At 34.9% G+C, this 23,745-nt stretch overlaps 5 protein-coding genes across 9 annotated transcripts in view; 4 read left to right on the top strand and 1 right to left on the bottom strand.

The window, feature by feature from the left end:
- Nucleotides 1-29: 29 nt before the first annotated feature.
- On the bottom strand, nucleotides 30-3,312 carry Vdup1 (arrestin family protein Vdup1). The gene is made up of 6 exons (XM_072896866.1): nucleotides 2,677-3,312; nucleotides 2,384-2,508; nucleotides 1,824-2,041; nucleotides 1,025-1,171; nucleotides 698-919; nucleotides 30-572 (listed from the first exon to the last, which is right to left on the bottom strand). The coding sequence occupies exons 1-6, from the start codon at nucleotides 2,787-2,789 to the stop codon at nucleotides 381-383; spliced, it is 1,017 nt and encodes a 338-aa protein (XP_072752967.1). The 5' UTR covers nucleotides 2,790-3,312; the 3' UTR covers nucleotides 30-380.
- An 876-nt stretch (nucleotides 3,313-4,188) lies between these two features.
- On the top strand, nucleotides 4,189-7,722 carry LOC140668020 (uncharacterized). Its single transcript, XM_072896542.1, has 6 exons — nucleotides 4,189-4,529; nucleotides 5,089-6,423; nucleotides 6,550-6,814; nucleotides 6,898-7,052; nucleotides 7,218-7,402; nucleotides 7,488-7,722. The coding sequence occupies exons 1-6, from the start codon at nucleotides 4,414-4,416 to the stop codon at nucleotides 7,658-7,660; spliced, it is 2,229 nt and encodes a 742-aa protein (XP_072752643.1). The 5' UTR covers nucleotides 4,189-4,413; the 3' UTR covers nucleotides 7,661-7,722.
- Nucleotides 7,723-9,493: 1,771 nt separating this feature from the next.
- Igl (IQ calmodulin-binding domain containing protein igloo) lies at nucleotides 9,494-20,754 on the top strand. 2 transcript variants are annotated; one of them, XM_072896543.1, is made up of 4 exons: nucleotides 9,494-9,584; nucleotides 15,501-15,764; nucleotides 15,846-15,976; nucleotides 17,304-20,754. In XM_072896543.1, the coding sequence occupies exons 1-4, from the start codon at nucleotides 9,506-9,508 to the stop codon at nucleotides 17,445-17,447; spliced, it is 618 nt and encodes a 205-aa protein (XP_072752644.1). In that variant the 5' UTR covers nucleotides 9,494-9,505; the 3' UTR covers nucleotides 17,448-20,754. The 2 variants fall into 2 exon arrangements, with proteins under 2 accessions (XP_072752644.1, XP_072752645.1); XM_072896544.1 differs by lacking the exon at nucleotides 9,494-9,584 and adding an exon at nucleotides 13,290-13,911.
- Nucleotides 20,755-21,338: 584 nt separating this feature from the next.
- Nucleotides 21,339-22,285, top strand: LOC140668023 (zinc finger matrin-type protein 5). The gene is made up of 3 exons (XM_072896545.1): nucleotides 21,339-21,606; nucleotides 21,734-21,871; nucleotides 21,947-22,285. The coding sequence occupies exons 1-3, from the start codon at nucleotides 21,480-21,482 to the stop codon at nucleotides 22,180-22,182; spliced, it is 501 nt and encodes a 166-aa protein (XP_072752646.1). The 5' UTR covers nucleotides 21,339-21,479; the 3' UTR covers nucleotides 22,183-22,285.
- A 134-nt stretch (nucleotides 22,286-22,419) lies between these two features.
- Nucleotides 22,420-23,745, top strand: part of LOC140668019 (uncharacterized) — a 31,285-nt gene continuing 29,959 nt past the window's right edge. For 2 of the 4 annotated variants that reach the window (XM_072896540.1, XM_072896533.1), the window contains exon 1: nucleotides 22,420-22,770. The gene's annotated coding sequence lies outside the window, so the exon portion shown is untranslated. Of the gene's footprint in view, nucleotides 22,780-23,745 lie in introns of all 4 variants that reach the window. The other 2 variants (XM_072896539.1, XM_072896534.1) reach the window with 1 other exon arrangement.

Here is a 23,745-nt window from a genome sequence, read left to right as displayed (position 1 = left end):
TTATACAATTTATCATTTACATTTCTGCGTCTCTCCATGAAGATAATTGATAGAGTTAATATATGTCAGTATTCATAAAATTTAATGTGTACATTAAAGTTTTTTTAGCAACTATATATATATATTTGCACCAAATTCAACATTTCCAAAAATCATCACCGATTCTTTAGAATGTTCTTTTAAATTTTTAATTTTATACGAGAGTTGCTGTGACTAGCAATACGAGAATCGGTGAAAATTTTTGTTGGATTTGATTTATTAAACGCATGTGTGCGTGCCCCCCCCCCCCTGTTGTGATCATAGAAAATTAGTACCTTTAATCAAGATACTATATTTGTTGATAAAATAATTCGATATATCTATAAATAGATACATCGCTTTCATTCTTGTATTTCGAAAGCTTTGTCGTCGAGCCAAGGTCGGAAGATGGGTAGCGTCGATGGGTAATGGGCGCCCCGTTTGGATGGCGCGGTACCAGCTGGTGCACCCTCCGGCCTCAACGGATACGTAGCCAGTACGATTGGAATTTGCAACTTGATCTCTTTGTCCAAACTCTTGGGACTTATGACGAACTGCGAGAAATATTTATTATAAGCGGATCTTACGTGTCCTCGCGGAAATGCTTCCGTTTCTGACAATAAATGTTTTTCCTTTTTTTATTACGTCTCTAGAAATATATATTTTTCTCAACACTCACGTAAACGTGATAAAGAACGTTGATCAAATGACACCCTCGCAAATTCGTCGGCGGCAAAGGAGGAACGTACATTTGTTCGTTCAACCATTCTTCGCCTTCCCCAGGTCGAATTTTTCCCCTCGAGACGCTTGCCAGCTCCCTGGTCTCGCTAGCGAGCACTTTACCCCGACACAAATATTGTATCGTTTCGGTGAGCGACGCCTTGGTCGATTTCATTGTCACCTGTTAATTCGAGTTATCAAAGAGACTTTTCGAGCGCTTTCTTTAGTATGTTATCTCAAAATTGTGGAAAATATCAAAATTACACTCGTTAATTACGGCGTATACCTTACTGCGATTGCTGACAGTCGCAGAAATACCGATTGTTTCCCCAGGTACATAGCCACCCCGATCTAGACTCACTCTGCAGAATACAGGGCCGCCCGATACGCAAGAGACACCCACACGCTGTTCGACCTCTTGCCTCGCAGGTTGCTGCTCGTTACGAAAATATCTTATTTATATTTAGATTTTTTTCTTTAATAAGTCAAACGATTGCTAAACGATATGTCTTATATTTTTATGGCTAAACAATGGCCGTCAATGAATGTTGCCTCTGCCTACGTAAAAAATTTTTCTTGCGCAATTTTCTAGAAATGCAAATGCTTGCTGCCGGAAAATATAGGTGATGATTTCATCACGCATTATTATTACGTTGCAACAAGACAAATCATATGCAAACAGAAACGCTTCGCATTTTATCATTTTTGACGTTTAAATATATCTGTGAATTAAATACATTATATCGAATATATACTCTCTTTAAATTCTTTGCCACGCCTCAAGTTATTTGCAACGCTTTCCTCACGGGTTGATGACCAGTATTTGGAACTCGGTTATGGTAATGCAAATTGGGTATTCATTTAATCGCGTGCGTGAAACACTTTCCTTGTTCTTAATCGATTTCGTAAAGCTTGGGTGTACATGATGATTTTTTTCATCAAAGCTACTTTCCATCGATTAAGAAGCGAAAATATTTCATTGTCGAAAAGATAATTGACATATTGAAATTCGAGATATATATATGTTTGAATAAATTAAATCTGCAAAATATTAATTCGTTCATAATCGTAATGCAAACGCTCACCGCTAATATCGGAGGCTCCAGATTTAAATCGATAGGATTCATAACGATGAAAACCTGTTGATTTTTATGCGTAAGTCCACCTGGCTCACGAAGAGCCGCTTTACAATAATATTGCACCCATCCGTGTTTTCCGAGAAAAGTAGAAGGTAGACCCAATGGTAAACCCAATTTGAAGGGAAAGCTATGTATTCCCGGCGATAGCAATGACGGCCCTTCGCCTGTGCGAAATCATGTCGTCATTAAAAAAAAAAAAAAAAAAAACATAAAGTTATTAAATCTTTAATTTTTGATTGAAGCTAATATAATTATAAATAATATATATTTTTAATAAATATATATACGTATATTTTTAATTATAGAATTGTAAATTATTATAAAAAGATTCTTTTTGTGTTATTATTATACGATGCATACATATAGAAATAAATTCATATTGTATATGTCATTTATAAAGAGAGAAATGTATTTTGATAAAAGGTAAGAAAATTAATATTAATTTAAATGGCATATGATTATTAAATTATCTATATATGCCATGCAATTTGAAGTAATTAATTCACCTGGTTCGCCCAGCAGTCGCATGCGAAAATCGATGTAATTCTCTTTGTCGTAAACTCTTTCTGCACGTTGACTGCGTACCCGAACTACACCTTCTCCCACAACATGAAAATGAAGTCCCGAAACACTACGGTATACAATAATGTACCTCTATATTATTAATTTGCGTTACCCGCTTGAGATGGTTCAATTTAACATCGTACCATAGAAAAAAAAAAATTTCTGACGTACGCATACTTGTTTTAAGGCATAATAATTAATATAAATTCTTCTGATTTTTTTAAACATTACTTACTAAGCCTCATCGTCCAGTTCTATGAGAACACGACCGGACAGGAAGTGTCCAGGAAAATACAGTAGATTCGTGTTATCGAAAAGTATTAAGAACTTGCTGAGCTTCCTCGTCATCCTGCCGCCGAGAGGAACACTTTTTCAGCTATGTTTACAGAGACTGACGGTTCGTGCTGGCGTTTACGTCACCGCGGCTTCACGCTCACTGAATGCACATCAAGGTACGCGCAAGGAACAACCTTTTTTTCCATTCGCTATCTCATGATGCGAGGTGAGAATCACTGGCTTGTATCGTATCAGCACGTTCGTAGCATGTGGCACGCGTCTCTCCCTCTCGTTTCTTCCTCTCTTTCCTTTTCTCTCTTTCACAATCTCTTTTGCGTGCTAGCGAATTATGGTACCAGTTATGCCACGATGCACCTCATCATCGCATTTTTGCTCGTTTGAAAATAGCGGCACATTCCGCACGCGTTCTCCGCACTTTTCACGATCGCTAGACGATCGAGCGAAGGATTGATGAGCACCAACTCGCGATACCAATCACCTCACTGTCGCCCACCGCGAACCTTCTTCCTGTCACCTTTTCGCAGTGGTCGGCTCCTTCTTGCCCATTCTTGGAGACGCGCTCACTTTCGCTCCCTACCTCCTGCCTGGCTGCTTCTCTTCCACCTCCAGTTTCTTTCCGACTAGCCTCTCTCATCTGGTCTCTCACCTGATTGATTGATACTTTTTGTATTAGCTAACATTGAATATTTATTTGTGGCATTCCATGTTATTTAAATCGCGTTAAGGTTTTGTTTATTGATAAAAACGTAATATTGAAGCGATGAGGCTTGGTAAGTGTAGGAAAGATCGCGATAGTGGGAAAACGAGATCTATTTCTATTTCTAATAAATTTAGTTTTAGCAGATATATTAACATAAATTTATATAATATTTATTGAATCAATAAATATCTGTTTGAAAAAAAAAAAATCAATAATTATTTCTCTATTTATCTGATAATTTTCTTATAATTATAATGTACGCAAATATACACATGTATATATAAATACATAAAAAGGGGAAACTAAAAATCAAAATTACGTCTCAAGTGTCAAGTTCTGTTTTTCTTCTATCTAATAATCATAATCTTTAAAACTGAATAATATTAAGAAATTTCTGTTTTTATAAAATTTTTATTTTTCTTCTTTTTCTTTATTTTTATATCTATTGTAAAGAATTTTATTTATATTTATAACAGCTACCTCGTTAGATATTCAATTATAAAGAAACAAATATAAATCAAAGAGAATTCATTTGCAAAATATTTTGCATAAGTATGATTATTTACAAATTGCGATTTCTACGAGCATGTGCACACACCCACCCACCCACCCACACACACACACACACACACACACACACACACACACACACACACATGTAGAAAAGTTCTGACAACTCTCAAGCTTGATTCGCACTAAATTGAAAATGAAAACATTGCACGTGTGCAACGCCGCGTAGCGGTCGTCAAGTTATCGATTCCTTTTCCTTTTAAAAGTGGTTATGTTAACTGGTGTCTATGATACACGCAAATACATATACATTTTTATATGTTTAGTAAGTTTATTGTTATTTATTTTATCGATAAAAAAAAGTTATTAAAATTCTCGGCGTGACACAATCTGATTGTATAGTCATTTAATGACTTATACTGCACGTCTAAGCTTCAAATTGTTTGTATAAACTCCTCTGGCAATATGGAAAACAAAGTAATTAATCAAAAGGAATATTTGAAGAAATACATGTCTTTAGGCGATACAAATGAAAAAAAGAAGAATAAGAAGAAGAAGAAACTCAAAACGGGAGGAAAAACGTAAGAATCAATCCAGAAATATTCTGTATTAGTGATAAATGTTATACATTGAGGTTATGTTTAGGTTAGATTTACCTAGATTAGATTAACTATCACATGCATTTGTAACACAATTTAAGAAGACAGAGGCAGATTTTAATCAAAATAAGGCATATATACTCATGTTCATGCTATTTATGTCTGAATTATCATTTTTTATATGTGATTATTGCATGTTATTCTTTGAATTAAATTTAATGAATAAAGTCTTTTTTCTGGCGCAATAGAGTTTTTCATAATTTTTTAGTGTAAAATTGTTATAAAAGTTTAATCAATCTCAAAATATATATATATATGTCTACTTTTCTATTTTCGTCATATTTTTTGGTTTCGATTGTATACAAATATAGCAATTACACAGAATTAAATCAAGCTATAGTTTTGAAATTGAGAATTTTCCAATTTCTTACATTACGCAATATAAAGTTTATAAAACTCTCTCTCTCTTTCTGGTATTTGCATTTTTTTTTCTTTTTTAATTTTTCACTTAATGATACAATGGTTATATATATCCTTGCAGAGTAAAAATTATAGATGATGACATAGACTTGAAGAACATGCGCCCCATTGAAGAAGGTGAATTCGATATCCTTTTAGTTGGAGAAGATGCTCCTCAAATTGCTGGTATAATCGATGAACGTGGACCAGTTGATTTCACAGATAAAAGAAGATGGAAAATTATAACTGAGAACGAAGAAGGAGATTTGACTATTATCAATCGTACTACTAATAAGGAAAAAATAGTTCAAATGGATAAGATAAATGCCAATCAGAATAATAGTGATGATCTTGATTTGAGTCCATCTAGATTTAAAAATAAGAATGCAGATTTAAGTCCACGTAGAAAATCTAAAGATAAATCTAAAGATAGTGACTCAGATTTGAGTCCACCTAGATCTAAATATTCTAAAAATAAGAATGCAGATTTAAGTACATATAGAAAGTCTAAAGATAGTGACTCAGATTTGAGTCCACCTAGATCTAGGCATTCTAAGAATAAACATGCAGATTTAAGTCCACATAGAAAATCTAAAGCTAAATCTAAAGATAGTGACTCAGATTTGAGTCCACCTAGATCTAAATATTCTAAAAATAAGAATGCAGATTTAAGTCCATATAGAAAATCTAAAGATAGTGACTCAGATTTGAGTCCACCTAGATCTAGGCATTCTAAGAATAAACATGCAGATTTAAGTCCACGTAAAAAATCTAAAGATAAATCTAAAGATAGTGACTCAGATCTGAGTCCACCTAGATCTAGACATTTTAAGAATAAGCATGCAGATTTAAGTCCACATAAAAAATTTAAAGATAAATCTAAAGATAATGACTCAGATTTGAGTCCACCTAGATCTAGGCAGTCTAAGAATAAGCATGCAGATTTAAGTCCACGTAGAAAATCTAAAGCTAATGACTCAGATTTGAGTCCACCTAGGCAGTCTAAGAATAATGATTCTGATTTGAGTCCACCTAGACAATCTAGAAATAACGACAATGATTCGGATTTAAGTCCACCCAGACAATTTAGAAATTTTGACTCTGATCTAAATCCACCTAGAAAAATTATGAAACATTCGATTCACAGTACATCTGAACGAAGCTATCGCAGTTCACGTAATAAAGATAGTGATTCAGATTTTAGTCCATCTAGAAAATACAAGCAGAATCTAGATACAGATTTGTATGAAAGTAGAAAAAATAAAAAAAGCAGAGATTCAGATGCAAGCACATCACGACGCAAAGAACATCGATCTCGAAAAGAGGATTCGCCATATTTCAGGTCGCGTAGAACCGACAGAGGACGCGATTATTATGATAAAAATTCATTTAGATCCAGCAGGGACGATGTATCGAGGTAAATTGACGATTTTAATTTTACCAAAATAAAACAATATAATTTCGATAAAAATTACAATCAAATATTATATATACTTTGTAATTTTTTGAATATTCATAGAAATAAATGTAATATTTTGAACAGGTCACACGCAAGTACAGTTAAGCAAAAAGAATATGAAGATCAAAATCGTAAATCGCACTCGGATACACGAGAGAAAAGGAAAAAATCGCGATGGGGCGAAGAAACAAATAATTTTGAAGGCGGACACGCGGAAAGTCATTCGAAAGATCGTGACAACCGGATGACAAAAACATTAGATGGAAAAACAGCGGGATTTCAAGCTGCGAAAGAATTGCGAGAAGAAATTGAGGCCCATAAACGACAAGACGCGGAGTTATTTAATAAGGTAATGCTCTTTGGTAAACACACACAGATTTAAAAAAGCAATTAATTTATTAATGGAGATAGTAAATATCAAATTATTTTCAGTTAAGTAACGAGCTCAGTGGAAAAGGACAAGCTACAATTGTACGTGACAAACAAACGGGAAGAAAGCGTAATTTGGAAGAAGAAGCAGCAAAAAACCGTGAACAACAAAAAAAGCAACAAGAGATGGATGAAAAGTATGCCAAATGGGGCAAAGGGTAAGCGATTTTTTTGTCATTATCGATTATTACATCTTATTAATATTTTCATCTTTCAATTGGAATACTTATACTTGACTTAAAATTTTCTTTACAAATTAATAAATGTTGATAAATACTCACTCCAATCTTTCATGACACATAATAATTTACGTTTTATTCTAGTTTGAAACAAATGGAGGATCGCGAGGAAAAATTAAAGAACGATTTACATGAGATTAATAAACCTTTAGCAAGGTACGCGGATGATGCTGATTTAGATAAAGAATTGAGGGAACAAGAGAGAGAAGGTGATCCCATGTTGCAGTACATAAAACAAAAGCAAATAAAAGAGGGAAAAAGAAAGCCAGGTATTTAGTTGGCGAAAATAATTCTATTATATATTTCAAAAAATCTATATTTCAAGTCTATATCATTTGATAATTTCAATTTTAGAACCGCTACAATATCAAGGTTCGTACGCGCCAAATCGATTCGGCATTAAACCTGGTTACCGATGGGACGGTGTCGATAGAAGTAACGGATATGAAAAGAAATGGTTCGAAACACAAAATGCAAAAGTAGCGCGACAAGAAGAAGCCTACAGATGGAGTACATCAGATATGTGATTACGTTCGCCCACAGCTACATATTATTATTATTATTATGACACGTATTTTCCATTTTCATTAATTGTTAATAAAAAAAAAAAAAAAAGATATTCACAAATGTATTTCGATATACATAAATTTTTTCTTTTACTTTCTCGACATGTAATTCCGTTATCGTTTCGAACGTAAAAAAGTTTGTATATCCCTTATCCGTAATATCTTTGCCCTTATCCTTATATATCCGTCACGAAATCGCTGTAACGTCGCGTAACGACCGAGATATATTAGCGTGCAGACCGTGAAGACCGCGAGAGATCGATATTCGTTCCAGAAAGCGAGAAGAACGGAGAGGCTGGCGCCGGTCTGGCAATTGTCTAGGCGAGCGAAATACCACTGTCTGTGCGAAATCGATCGTGCGCTTTTAAGGTCGCGGAGAATCCGCTCCGGATGACGGGCAGGGTATATACGCGGGGAGTATTGCGAGTGGCGGGCACACAATTTTTGACATAGTCATTGGCGGTGCGCGACCGGGACCGGATCGAAACGGCCCGCCGCGCCGCGCCGTTTTCTCCCGACACAAAGCGTGCCGTTTGCGATCTATATCGAGTAGTCCTTTACACGCCGAATCCTTTACGGAAGGACGACCGCCATAGGGCAACACCGAGGCTTGCGCTTTAGCTCCTATGTCTGCAAGCATGCCGCTCCGCGCCGGCCGAAAAAACGTGGCTAGAAACGTGGCGATCGCTTCCGCGTGCGTTTCTCCACGCGTGAGAAATCGGGAATTTTCCGCGGGGGCGAATATACATCCGCGCGATATATATATATATATATATATATATGTATATACATATGTATATATATATAATACGCGACTCTGTCTGTACAAGTCACTTGGTCGCCACGCGAGTAAGGGCAGGGTCGTAAGCGAGCGACGTCAGTACCGTTCGCGACGTCGGGGACAGGATTTCTCGTCTGCGTGCTCGTGATGTTTGACTTTCGGTGAGTCACGATCCGGCCGGTTGAATCTTCCGTCGAAGAGACAAGAACGTCAGATAGGACGTCGCCGGACGTCGCGTGACAACGAGACGCGTGAGAAAGCATTGGATTACTTTCGAGTGTGAAGGATTGTCTAGCAGGTGCCGGCGCCACGCGACCTGTGTCAGTAACCCCCGAATAAAACGGAAGGAAGATTAAGGGGTGGGAAAAGCAGGAGGGACGTGCCTGGCGAAATATATACCTACGCGCATACATAGATAACAGAAGAGAGAGAGAGAGAGAGAGGAGGAGAAAAAAAAGTGCAAGGTAGTTTTGAATAAAAATCGAATATTAATTAGTTAAAGATACAAAGGATATATTCTTAAATGCTTTAAAAAAATTATAACAAACTGTGACTAAAAAGGAGGATTCTTTGTCTTTCTTCATTAAAAAAAAGTAAAGACGATAATTTAAAAGTGTATTTAAAACATATAGTACAATTTTTATATATACAATTTTTGAGCAATAAAAACAAAAAGCGGGCGAGAAAGAGAAAAGGGTGGAACAGATAAGAAAAGAAATAAAAAAGGAGAACGAGGAAGAGATAAAAAAGCCAAAAGGGAGAAAATTTATACCTTTCCTCAGCCTTCCAAAGAAAAAGAACACAACTACCGTATATTGTTGCAAATTTGCTACGAATTGCTCTATTAATAATATATATATCAGTGGTAAAAAGTGGTACCTTAATACGATTTTTATTTGATAACACAATGTTAACGAGAGAACTCCAATAATACGGGCATTTCTCAACGACGTAATTTAGTCTAACATAAAAAAAAAAAAAAAAAAAAAAAAAAAAAACTTAGAAAAGAACAGACGAAGAGAGACATGGGGTGCAACACTAGCAAGGAGAGCGTTCAGCCGGCGGTGGAAGAGGGCAAAGAAGGCGATTCCGTCAAGAACGGGGGTGAGCGCGATCATCCCTTCTAATTTATTAATTGTACAAATATAATGTGTCGGCGATATGATTATATATTCAAACTTACATGCCATGCAATAAAGGCAATTTTATTTTGCGCACATTTCTGTTATTGTAACTTGCATGATGTTAATATCTTTGATGATGATTACATTACTGTCCGATGCTTTTTTATCGTTCTCTATTTTGTAGCATTATGAGTTTTTTAATCTCTATAGATTGCGGCTATACACACACACATACACACACACACACACACCGCAGAACTTCAACGTTGTTTATCTTGACAATGACAGAGTCTGCTTTGTTTCACGAGTGATAAATGTATGTCCTCTGTTCAATACATACACAGACATTTCGTTAGATCTTTCGAGCTGATTGCGTACACGCTTCAGTAATATCAACGCAATCAGTAGGGTCGACGGGACAAACGACTATTTTCTGCGTAATGAATGCATTCAGTGTGCGCGCAAAGTGATGGAAATATAGAAATTTTTGGTATTCGAGTAAAATTTTATTTTCCACATTCTCTATGAGATTCATATTTTGATTACTTTCCCTGTAGAAAATTTCCGATTGTTAGACATCATTAGAAGTGAATAGGAAGATAGGACACTCTACTCACCAAAATTAAGTAAAAACTCTTGGAATATATTCTATCCTCTTTAAATAATATCAATAAATTAGTCTTTTAGTTTAATTGAATATATAAATAATATTTTTTTGTAATATAAATATTAAAAAAAATAAAACCGAATTTTTTGTCTAAATGTCTCTCATTCAAATCAAAATTATATATATATGGTATATATGGATAATAAATTTAAAACACGCATTTTCTTTCTTTTTCGTATAATAAAAAGACAAAATTAATACAAAACGTGTGGACAATGCTTGAGAAAAGAAAAATATCAAAATATTAAATTTTCTTCTTAACTTCGTCGTACGACGTATTTTTAGTGAGAAAATTAATTGTTAATAAAAATAATAAACGTCACGATCTTGGCGAACGAAAAATGGGACGCTTGTGGAATGCAATGGGGATGTATCGAAAAACCGATGGAAGTACTGATCGCGTGATGTATGTCAAGGTTCAATCCTTCGTTTTCTACATCTACGAAAGTTCCCTTTTATAATCGAAAAATGTAGCGAGATAATGATGCCTGATTAAGGAAATTGAATGATAAAGTTAATAGGAAAAGGATATATAATAACTCTATCATTTATTAATAAAATTTATGCAAATCTCTTTGTGTGCGTGAAACATATTGCTTTTCATCGGCATTTAAATCATATTACATAATATTTATGTATCGAGTAATGGTATAATAATTGAATTTTCGAAGATAATAATGAATTATATTATACAATGAAAACGTGTAATATGATAATAATAAAGAACAAAGAGTGAATGTGTGATTATTAATTGATTATCGCACGTTCGAGAAGTTTTTTCAGAAGAATCTCTGATTGAAACTACGTTCTTGTTTTTATTTTATTTTTTTTTTTTTTAATAAAAATTGACAACACATTTTGCCAAGCATGAATTTTGCGTTTCTATACTATGTTTCACAGCGTACTAATTAATAACTAATAATTAAGGAGATTAGTTTATCATAAGTTGATACAATAGTGTAAGTTTAATTATTAAATTTCCGTACATTCTGTTTTACTGGCTGCAGTAACAAGTTATGCAACTTGTGCCTTTCTGACAGAATCAATTACTCGGAACTTGGACGATTTTCTGCATGCGAGATATTGGGTTTCATCAATACCGACGCGCGTAGATATTCTATACGTGTGCTTCATCGATCGAAGACAGAAATGCTACAGTAAAATGATGGATGACTACATCGATACACATAAAAGTCTTGCAAAGAAATATGATAATCTACTTTAAAGAGTACTTTCCAGTTATGGTCCTTATGGATGAACGTACATTTATGTGAAATATTCGAAATACTAACAATAAGGCAATTCCCTTTACATCTTCAGATGCAAAATTCCCGCAAGTTGAAAATGTTCTTTTGCGTGATTGACAGGTGAAACGGCTAATTTAATTATAATAATATGTATAACATATCTGACCTACTTTCGTTGTATATAATTGCAGATCGTGTTATAATTGAAAGGTTGAAAGTGGCACGATTGATTTCTTGTTAAAAAAAAATATTTCACGATAAATGAGACGTGATAATAGAAGATTAAAAAAAAAAATTGAAGTTAGCAATGTACAAACAATATTGCACTTGTATTTTTCTCGTTAACAGGAGTTGGATATAAATGAAATAATATATTCTGCTGCAGTTGTATCTTGAATATTTGCGATTAGAATGCATAATAATATGAGCAGTTAATGAGCCAGATAAATAGCTTATTGTATAGTATATTGTAAATTGTGTACGTAGGCTTTTTCTTTAATCCTCTTTAGTACGTACCATCACCAGGTTCTTAGCGATTTAGATGCCGTGACGATACTACCGTTGTTGGATTTAAAATGATTTACATTTCCTAATGCTTTTCGAAAAGGATAACATTAAAAAAAAAAAAAATAACGTTTCCAAAGAAATAAAAATTATCACACACTGTAAGATTTTCTTAGTACGGTTTCGCATTGTGCAATAATGCGATAAGCTTTAAACATTAGTGAATTAGGAGAAGAAGAAAAAGATGTTATGATTTAAAATCACTAGTATTGTAAAAGAAGAATCAACTTGAGAGCTTGAGTGCAATAAGGGCATAATTAATGAATAATTAGTTAATAATAAATTTTAACTTTAGCACGATTGTAAATATTTCGCGAAACGTATATAAAAATAAAGCAATCTTCCAATAGTTTAAAAAAAAAGATAAAAGAAAATCAATATCTTTCTTGAGTCAGGAGAGTCTAAAGTGGAGCAAGACATTAGCCGTTTGAATCCACAGGACACGATTTACATATTCGCGAGTCAATATAATTTTAAGATAAACCGTTCATAAATCATCGGCAGCCGACGTATCTTCTCGTCCGGATTAAAGTTAGAAGCGAATGAAGCGGCAAATAAAAAAAAAAAAGGTTGGGAGCACAGAGGGTTGAACGACACCTGCGACGGCCCTGTTCCGTGCGGTGTGTCTGGTCGCGAGGCGAGAATCGAGAGGGCCGCGACTGCGAACGAGCGGCGCGGCAGGGCCGTGATCGGCCGCTATTATAAACGGGGTCGCCGGGAACCCGGGAACAGTCAGTCGCACGTCAGATCGAGCCGCGCGTGGATGTGCAGGTGAGAGAATCCGAGAGCGAGCGAGCGAGCGAGCGAGCGGCAACGCGACTCCGACTCCGCAGGTGAGTCGCGCGTCCGGCGCGAGTGCGAGCCGAAAGTCGCCGTTTTGCCTTGCGATGCCACGGCGATTCCTCGCGTGCATGTTGATCGTCGGGGAAAAATCGGGTTAAAAGAGGCGGCGCGGCGGGGCCGGCCGGGGAGATCAAGTGATATTATCCCGTGGCACGCGAATCACATTCGTCGCGCACATTCGTTAATATGATCGACGAGGCGATTGTTAGGGTGCGACGCGCCATCCTCTTCTTTACTTCTTGCCTGCACATCCGAGGACGCGTATCGAACGCCAACCATGACCGTTGGAGCAAGTGAAGAGAGATCGTTATCGTTAGCGATAAGCGGGGCGGGGGGGGGGGAGGGAGTAGTTGCATGCTCGAAAGCCCTAAATCGATTTCAGATCAGCTGTTTGATATTGGCAGTATTTTTCGTACGGCTTGACGGACCGTAAACTAATTGATAAATGTGCGGAATAAATTCTCTCGCACGTCGGTGCGAGAGAAAAAGAATTTGTCTCAATCAAAAGAGAGTGTATTAATCTTTAGATTTATAAATCTCCTTTCGCCAAATACTTGATTCTGATTTATCGTCATCGCGGTCGTTGAAAAACAATCGATTTTGCACGTAATGATTATACAAACCCCGTGAAATCTTTTAGCCAATAAAAAAAATGTTTTCAGACTGATTGATATTATACTTTATCAACTAATTATCAATTAGTCAGCAGCCTAAAATTAGAATAGACGTTCTATTTCTAAATTAGAAAATGACATTTAGTCGCAAGATATTAATAGATAAGCCGCTAAAGTTTATCATTCCAAAAATCTCGGAGAGAGTTTCTTAAACTTAGACAATAAACCATCGTTTTTAAAAATTTTCTCCCGCTGGAAGAGAAAAACAAAATAATTCTCTTATCTCTTACAGTAGAGTGCAATCATCTGTCTACAGTTTTAGTAATAAAATGAAATTTGCATCTATTAGAGTTACGAGGTTTCATAATCAAGGTAACGATGTTTCTCTAATGGGAAATTTGATTTCCTTGAGGGTAGTTCTAGTAACAAGGTCTGGGTGGATCGATGTTGAAATATCCTTGCGTGATATCAGAAGAAGAAATAAGAGAGCGTTTAAGAAACATTGTTGTCGTAAAAAACATTGAAACGAGCACGTGAAGGATGCTCGAGCAGGAGATTACGATACAAATAACGGCTAGCCCCTAGATAAGCAGACATTTTAGCTTTTAACTGAAATTTCATACCCCCTGCACATATATGCACGCGCATAAAACCTCTACGATCTTATCATCTTTCTCTCTTCGTATACTTTTTACTTTCTTTCCGGGTTTTACAGCGTACATAAACATAAACGTCGATAAAATTACCGCGGACTTACACGGTCGATCTGTCCGTTTTGCACAATGTGGTAAAACAGTCAGAAAGCGCATAACTATGGAAGAATTCATTGCTGTCGTCGTGAAAATGTCAGTGTATTCCTTCAAGTTCCACTTTGTCGAGTGGTAACCTAGAGAAACCGTGTCGCGCAAAAGCGCTCAATAGCTGAAGTATTCTCTACTTTTCTAAAAGAAAATTCAGTTTTTCAATAATGTCACACTTAATTTTCGCACTTGACGCTTCGTCTTTGCATTTATTTCAACTCAAAGAATTTTAATCAATTATAATATATATTTAAAAAAAAAAAAAAAAAAAAAAAACAACATATCTCATGTCAATCAAATCAAAGGAGACGTGTACCTATCCTATATCCTATTTCTCAAGTATCATCAGAGAGATATCAGTGATTGAGTTGGACCATTAAGAACATTTAATGGAACCTTGTAAGACCTTGATGTCAGATGCGAGAATTAATCTTTGTTACAACTACTTCTTTCGCCGGAAGAAATGAGAGAAATTATAGCGATTATCTTGAGTGATTTCCAAGAAAAAGTCATATCGCGTGTAATAATCGCGTAAAAACACGGTCAAGTTTTTAGCCGACACGTTATTAGTGTACATACATCGATTAATCATTGCGGGAACACGCGGATTTAATTTAATCAGGAAAGATCAAAAGAAATCGATTGGCATTCGTCGCACCATCTCCCATCAGGGCGTGAAATATTAAAAATGTATATTAGGCACCGTGTGTAATCTCGAACGTGCAGCGCGAAAATAGAAACGCTAATCGATACTTGTCGCTCTCTGGACGTGTCTGTGGAAGGTGAAATGTTCGGAATAAATGTAGGTGAACTGTGGCTAATACGGCGGCCATTTCTAATATGCGGGGTGTAGCCGCGCCCTTTCTCCAGCCACTTACGGATTTTCTCAGCAATTTAAGTTGTTTTCCTCTTGGGAAAAATATTTATTCCAACGGAAAATTATAGGGTTGCATTTCTTGTAGGAAATATAATTTACGTATTCGTTATTATATTTCGTTACATAATTAATGATTGTTTTTAACTCTTGATTATTTTCCAAAAAAAAACTTTTTACCACAAATTATTTATATTATTTTAATATCTCTAGTATCGCATATATCTTCAGCTTGCGTTTAATTGAAAATTGAAAATTGAAATTTTTTGAATTACTTCTCTTCGAAGATATCTCAAAGGCGGCGGAAGACAGTGCAACGAAAACCGAGCCTTCGGACAAAGAGAAAGAAAACGACGCAGAGGGAGAAAAAGAGAAGGAAGCGGCAGCAGCCACGAAAATACAAGCAGCTTTCCGTGGACATCACACTAGGAAAAGTTTAAGGGTATCGGAAACAGGGTCGGAGCAGACGAAAACCGATAAAGCACCTTCGGAACCTGCACAGGAACCTACGAAGGAACAGCTGCAGGAGGAATTCTCTGCCGACGACAAGGGTAAGCGAACACACATGATCTGAAATGAATTGGAGGCTCGAAGAGAAATCAAGCATTTCCAAACGGTTTTCCACTCCATAGAGCTCTGTAAAGCGGCGAAGAAGATACAAGCGACTTTCCGGGGCCACATGTCGAGAAAGGAGCAGGCTACCGCTGCCGCCAAATCGGCGATAAACGCAGTCGAGAGCGCGACTGCGAAGATAGAAGAAAAGGTAAGTCAATCCCATTAAATATACCCATAGACTTGCTAACTATTGATCAAAGAATAGTTAGAAAAGTTATATAAAAGAGAAGTTGCTTTATCCAATATCCGTCCCCCTTCGACCTTCCGTGGAAAATTTAAACACCAGCTGCTATTAACTGTCTGCAGAATTTCTTCTCTGAGCTAATATTATAGACTGTCAAGAAAATATTATATCCGTCTCATTGTGCATTTTCCGTTATATCGTTATCCATATTTAACAAACTTTTGTTTTTGATTGAGTCATTTAATATAATATAAGTTTACTTTAACGAAATATGTTCGATGTTTAAAATTTTACGAGTATAACAATTTAGAAAATGGAAAGATTCATTTTCTTAATAATCTTGCACAGTGCCAATTAATTAATCCCACTTAATGATTATTAATTAATTTTCTGAAAAGGCTTTATTAGATACGTACGTTGTCAGTTTGTCAAGAAAGCTAAAAGACTGGTAGAGCGGAACGCAACTAATTAAATGACAAAAGATAATAACCATTTATTTAAAGAAATCAATTTTTATTAACAGATTGTTTTAGTAATAAATCAAATTCGTAATTATCTCTCTGCACACATGTTAATAAATATGTATATAAGAAATAAGACGAATGAATATTCTAATACTATCAGCGAATCAGCAAATTGATTACAAATCTATATATTTTTCAGAAATTAATTTTCTGAAAAATGCATGACGCTCATACTAGGTGTTTACATTGTTCAGTTTGCATTATATTAAAAAAAGAACAAATAACACTAAGCTGCTATAATCAAAGCAATTTTTTTTCTGAATCCGATACGACAACATTGATTCGATCGATAGAGCAGTAATGACAGGTTTTAATGCGCAAGGTCGTCGCATGATCGATCATTTCTGTGTCGAGGTTCGTGAGAGAAAGCTATTGTTAGCCTCTTTGACGTTATGTTGATCCATGCCCGGCAAGTAATCGACAGCTGCCTTCCAAGCTGAAGATGATCGTCTGGGTATTGAAGCGCTACTAAAGTTCATCCCTCGAGATCAGTAGACCGGCATCATCTACAAAGTTTAAGTTACTTTCGTGCTGCGTCGATTAATTATGTACGAGATAATTGACGCACAGCAGGATTCCCCACAGTCTAAGTTCTCATCGATGATACGTAAGAAGAGTAACGCGAGACACCCTGCGAGCACCGACAGAGTTCAGCTCATTCGGAAAGTCATGTTGGAGGATGAAAAGATTTTAGGACGGTTAGGACACGAAGAGACGATTACAGGTGCTCTCACGCTTCACATTCTTTTTCTCTAACTCTGCTCCAGATGCATGACGCTGTACAGGAATTAGAGGGGATCGACTTGGCCGATCCGGACTTGCACAAGGCAGCGACTAAGATTCAAGCGAGTTTCCGCGGTCACAAAGTCCGTCAGGAGGTCAACATTCATACTGCCGAACCTCAAAAATAAGACGCTTACTCGAACGCAGAGGGATGCCGGGAGATAGATTACTACTTATTGCAGCCAGTGCCATTCTTGATAGATTGAATGCCATCCCCTATTTCTTATACCTCATAATGTAGCATTCGTGAATTATAGTATAATAAGTTATGCGCATAAATATATGAGGCATTCCAGAAAAGCTGAACAACGGACAGTCGAACAATTTTCATTATATTAATTCACTTTGGACCACAAATTGTAAACAACGATACCGTTTATTTTACGTTAACAATTAATCCAGCCTTCTCGCCCGGGACCAGTGAGACTTAAGCGCTTTCTACTTTCACTAGAATGAGGATTTTTCAAACAAAATATATACACAGAAACACTCGAATGGGGGAATATCTAAACATCTCTATCGTTTGTGGGTACATCAAAAAATTGATTTGGAAAAAAGTTGCAAAAACGTTGTGTAAAGACAAAAAATATAATGGTATAAATAAAAAAAAAAAAAAAAAAAAAATTGTTCCTCGAGTCGATTGTCATAAATCGATTTTGAGTACATTTTACACAATTCACTCTCTATACATATTCTCAAACTATTCCTGTACTATCGATTTATACCTACATTTTTTATGAGTTATGTCTGCCACCTATGGACAGAAAACCATATAATGGGCAGATTTTTTTAAAGCATTTTTCCAAGTACGGTATATACTTATACATAAAACACCATGAGGAACACATTAAGGAAAAGATTAATTGTAAGAAGGTGTAGAAAAAAAGGCGAAGATACAAAAGTTCCTTGTAATTAGCTGACGTAATATTCGATATTATAACTTGTGATCTACAAGAGCGACGAATACTCAAAATCCTCATATCTGGTAGGTATGCTAAGTGGAACGATAAAAAACCGATAGAGTAACTTTGACGTCCTGCACACCATGAACGGAGCATACATTAAGATGCACCAATATGCATGCTAACTTTTATAAGTTCCTGTATTTATGTAAAATAAACGGTATGGTTGTAGTATTTCCAATTTTAAAATTATTAACGATGAAAGTGGTTTTCGAATACTCTTTATTACGATACAAATGTTTAAAGCACATTTTGCTTTTTTTAACGTTCCTAATTTATTGAATATCGTTAAAATGGAATGTGATAACTAAAGCATATTTCTTGACTGCACTTTTTACATTTTCCTACAATTTCTCTTTTGCTCTCTCTTTCTCTCTCTCTCTCTCTCTCTCTCTCTCTCTCTCTCTCTCTCTCTCCCCCCTCTCTCTTCCTTCGAAAAAAACGAATGTATACTTGTTTCATTTTAAATATGGAAAGTGTAAAAATGTGTATGATTTCTCCTTTAAGAGTTTGGAAAGAAAACATTGACTTAAAAGCGAAAGAAATCTTGATCGTCATATTACTATTTAACTTGTTAACACATTTTAGAGAAACTGTAAATTTAGAAAAATCTTTCCTATATACTGGATATAAAAAGGACTAACAATAAGAACTAATTCATATAATTTTGCTAAAACATTGATTATAAAAAAACATTTTATTATATTTTGTTTTATAATGCAGTAGAACACTTCTAACGGAGAACAATGATATATTTGAACTTTAAAATTAAATTTAGATCATCATAGATATATGAATCTATAGAATTTTTCTTATTAAAATTCCTTTATATTTTGTCTCAATTGTATGGTTTTTTTTTTCCGATACTTCTCGTGGTGTCAATGTGTTGAAGGCATCTGAAAAATGTGCTTAAAAAAATTTATCGGCCTATTATTAATAATGGAGTAATTAAAATCAATTATATATTAAATTCAAGTTCTACTGCATCGATTAAAAGCGTGCAATAAAATATACAAAATTCATAACCGCTTGGAAAAAAAAAAATAAAAAAAAAACTGAACAAATTCATCGAGATAACGAGTCCGTTTTTTCCAGTAATGAGTGCGTGTTTACTTGCTCAAAATCTTCACGTACCAAAATTAAAATTCCATTTTTTAAATTATTTATTACGCCTTTCTTTTAATATTTACTATAGTTTAGTTTAATATTTAATATTTCTTTCTTTTAATATTTAGTATTAGTTTAGTTTATGTTTCCTGAATATCGACAGCTGTCTCTTCAACTTGATTGTCATCTAGTTCATTTTTTATATATAGCATCGTTATATCAATACCTTGAAATGGGAATTTATTTTACCAGGCCTAAAGAAACTAACTCTTGTGTACACTATCGATCATCTCTCATGTATGATCATAGCAACGCAACGAGCAATCAGTAAGCAATTCAAGATGCATATATACGAAGCAGCGAACGAGAACAATTTTGCAACTCAACTACTCGAATAATAATTGTTTACTCTTCAATGCCAGCTTTATTCGTCCACAAAAAGCAGGGTGTTTACTGCGAATTTATTATTTTTACTTCCTCGCACGTTCGTCCACGCGTTTTCTACAGAGCGAATATTATTTCTATCTTCTAAACTTGTAATTTGTACCAAAATATTTATATCAATTTGCTGAAGACAAATTAAATAATATTACGCGATATTCCGAGATATTACACATATTGACATGAGCAATAATCGCACGTATTTTAATGTGACAAAATATTTGCGGTTTAAAATTCTTGGTACAAGGTAAATGTAATGCAAACGGCCATCCCTCCTTTCAAATGCAATGACATGTGTGCGCAATATTCGCAATTGATATTGATTGCGATGGTACGTGCAACTATTGTTCAAACAACAGATATAGTCAAACAGCATTTTTCCATTCCCCTTATCCGATTATTTTATTTGTAATTTTCTAATTCCCACTCCCTATATTCTATATCTCTAGCTCTAAGATCATATTTCGAATTCCTCGTAGTAATGTTCTCAAAATTTCTAGGGAAAAAATAACAAATTTCCAGATTTCATAATTATATTCATGATTTTTACTTATCGTTTTCTAATTAGTAATTTATGAAGAAATATTGTCTTGGGTCACCCAATTATGTACTATTCATAGATTATCTACGATTGTCGCTTGTAGAAAAATAAAGCGAAGCTTTGATATCGTCGAAAATGATCTATCATCGAGTAACGTTATCTAATTTATGTCGGAGTGAATATTGTGGATAAAAAGATACTTGTTGTATCGAATTATAATATAGAAATGCGAAACGTTGCGACGGATAATAGTCATTCTTGTCGATACGTTACTTTATCACGTATAAATAGTTTAGCGGTGCACAAGACAAATTGTGGTAAAATATATTGTAAGAATGTAATAAAACGACTGTACTGCTGATACGAGCGGTGCATTACATGTAATCCGTTTGTTTAAAATACATACCTTGCTAAATGTACGAACTAAAGTTTTAATATCATCTGAAAAAACTCATTAATTAGATTTGATCCGATACGATAATGTGCACATATAATAACGTAATAACTATATTACAAAATATAGTAAACAATAATATGAAAAGAATATAATTAATTAATTTTTTTTATTTGAGTAATAATGTTTCGTATTAATATTTCTATATCATGTTATATACAGATAATTAAATTGTATGTCAATATGTATCCATTTGAAAAATATTGTTCGAGTTCTCTCTTTGATAAAAGCAATAAAAAGTAATTTATTTCCCATTTATTCCTGGAAACATTGATTATTTAAAAATTATTGTTTAATATAAATCTGTCAAAGTTCTACATTAAATCGATAAGGTACATTAAATAATTGAATACTCTCTCTCTCGGAATGAAAAAGAATCCACGTGTATAATCTTTGTTATCTAATGCGCATTTAAAAGTAAACTAACTGGTATTCAGTTAGCATTCATATGGTTAGATGTCACTCTACAGTTATCTTTTCCGTCACTCTCTTTGTTTGTACATCCTCTATTTAGAATGATTTATACAAGTTGACACTTTTGTGTTCAGCGCGTTCATTCACTTGTTTTATAGTACAATACAAATATAATTATTAATAAAATTTATATATTTCTTTCTGTTTATTACACTGAGCATTACACTAGCCATATTGATCGATGGGCAAGACATATTATTGCGACTATTGCGACAGATCTTTTAAAGATGATGGAGAAGCTCGTAAAAAACATTTATCCAGCTTACAACATACAAAAAATCGAGCAACTCATTACAGCGTATTCAAAGGTAAGTTTTTGTTTAAACAATTTTTTTCTTTCCTGAAATATTTTTATTTTCGTACACATAACCTCTCTTACATGTAATCTCTCACAGCTGATTGCGCGAGCTACATATATATTATTTATATTTTTAGATCCAGAAATAATATTGAAAGAAGAATGTGCGAAGACTCCATGCAAACGTTACATGACTGTTGGAGATTGCGCTTTCGGTTTCGGTTGTCGATATTCACATTACACGCCACATATGATATGGGAACTTGAACAGCTCGGTAATCATTGTATCGATGATTTTATCATTAAAATATAAAACGTGTAACCACCAGTGATTAAAATTTTATTTTCAGTTGCGATGAAAAATTTCAAAAACTTGACAGTTCAACCTAGAAATGGTTGGCCAAATTCGGAAGATATTATTAAAGAATATTTCGAGAACGTGCTGGATTCGAGCGACACCGAGGAGCTTAATTATCCAGTATGGAGTATACCGTCAAGATTAATGAATTATCCTTATTTACCGCCATCCTTGCAACCTGTTACGCCAGAAAGAATGATCGACTGCAATTTCAGCAAATGGGGTTGAAAGGCTCGCTAGATATTTAAGATATTTTTAAAAAATAAAACAAGCATGTATTCGCAATCCTATCGCGTTTAATTCTTTAAAATTACACGTTTTAGATATGTAATAGTTGTACGTTTTTATCCCCCGCCAAAATTCAAACCGTACTGGTTATATATTGTCCGAACAAAGTCCTCTCTCCATTCTCCCTTCCAGCATCGTTTACACCAATCGCTGAGCGGATCTGCCTTCGCACAGTGATGTTGCTATGGAACATAGGATCGGAGCACCCGTTGCCACGACAGTATAGCATAAGTCGGCACGTGACGCAACGTAGTGCGACGCGCAGCGCCTGTCGAAGAGGGACAGCCGATTTTTCGTAAGAAAAAAGTTCCTTCTGCTCGAAATAAAAAGGAATGAACTGATTTTTCGCGAGTGCATATTCACACGGAAAAATATGAGTGTTCGCGAACGCCGGTCTCTCGTATTACTCGCGAACGCCTTGTGGACGCGTTGAAAGAAAGAAAAAAAAAAAAAAAAAACATCAGAGTGCCACTTGGAGCAGCCTCTGCCGATTTAGCGAGATTGGAATTCGAGTCTGGACCCTTCCAGGTAGCGTCGGTGAGCCCTTCGATGAATTCCTCTCTGCCGTGATATCAGCGCATACGAACGATCAGGATCGTAGGAATCCATAAATCAAAGTGGGGGAAAAACTATTAAGCGCGCGGGCGCGTATATATCGAGAAGATACATCTAATATGAGCTAGATGTTCTGAAAAAACTTGTATAGTTCTGTCTCTATATTATAGGCAAAAAAAAAATTGCAATTACAATTTTATTCTGTTAACAAATTTAGATAGAATCAATTTTTATTTTTAATGAAAAATCTAGACGAGAGCATATAATTATATAGAATTATTTCGTGTTAAAAATTAAATGGATATTGACGGATTAAATTTTTTAAATAATAGCAAAGATTTATTTTTCGTTTAATATCACGGCTTTAATTTAACTGATAATGAGATGTAGCTCGCGAGCCAGTTTCAAAGGTGTGTGCGTGTGTTTGTATATATATATATATATATATATATATAAAAGTTTTCACAATACCTACAACTGATGAATACTCTATACAATACGGAAACTGAAAGTTACCTACATGCTGTCAATTCATTGCAATGTACGTTCCATTTGCCATGCACATGACATCATGTTCTGAATAAAAAATTTTATTGTTGGACAGGCCAAGGATGGACTTATCAGAAATTATCACTATGACTGAATATCATTATTTTTATTTAGAAAACTGATTTCAAAGATTAGGAATTTAATTCGTTACAATTAAATTCTTCTTATTATTTTTTTAAATTATACTTCTTGCTCTATTATTTGTAAAATTATAATGACCTACAAAAGGAAATCCACAGGATATTCGCGTTCCGCTCACAAATTTTTGCGTATTCCGGTGGACTGAGCCAAACATAGCATGAAATAGAATACCGCCTTATATTCTGTGCTCGGCAAAACGCATATTGAAGCATTTATAAGAAAATTCAAATAGAATATTTTGCCTACACATATAGCGTA

This window comes from Anoplolepis gracilipes, chromosome 7 (genome assembly GCF_047496725.1).
Source record: "Anoplolepis gracilipes chromosome 7, ASM4749672v1, whole genome shotgun sequence".
NCBI classification, from domain to species: Eukaryota; Metazoa; Arthropoda; class Insecta; order Hymenoptera; family Formicidae; genus Anoplolepis; species Anoplolepis gracilipes.
Note: the sequence above shows the minus strand (reverse complement) of the source record. Positions and strands in the feature narration are given on the sequence as shown.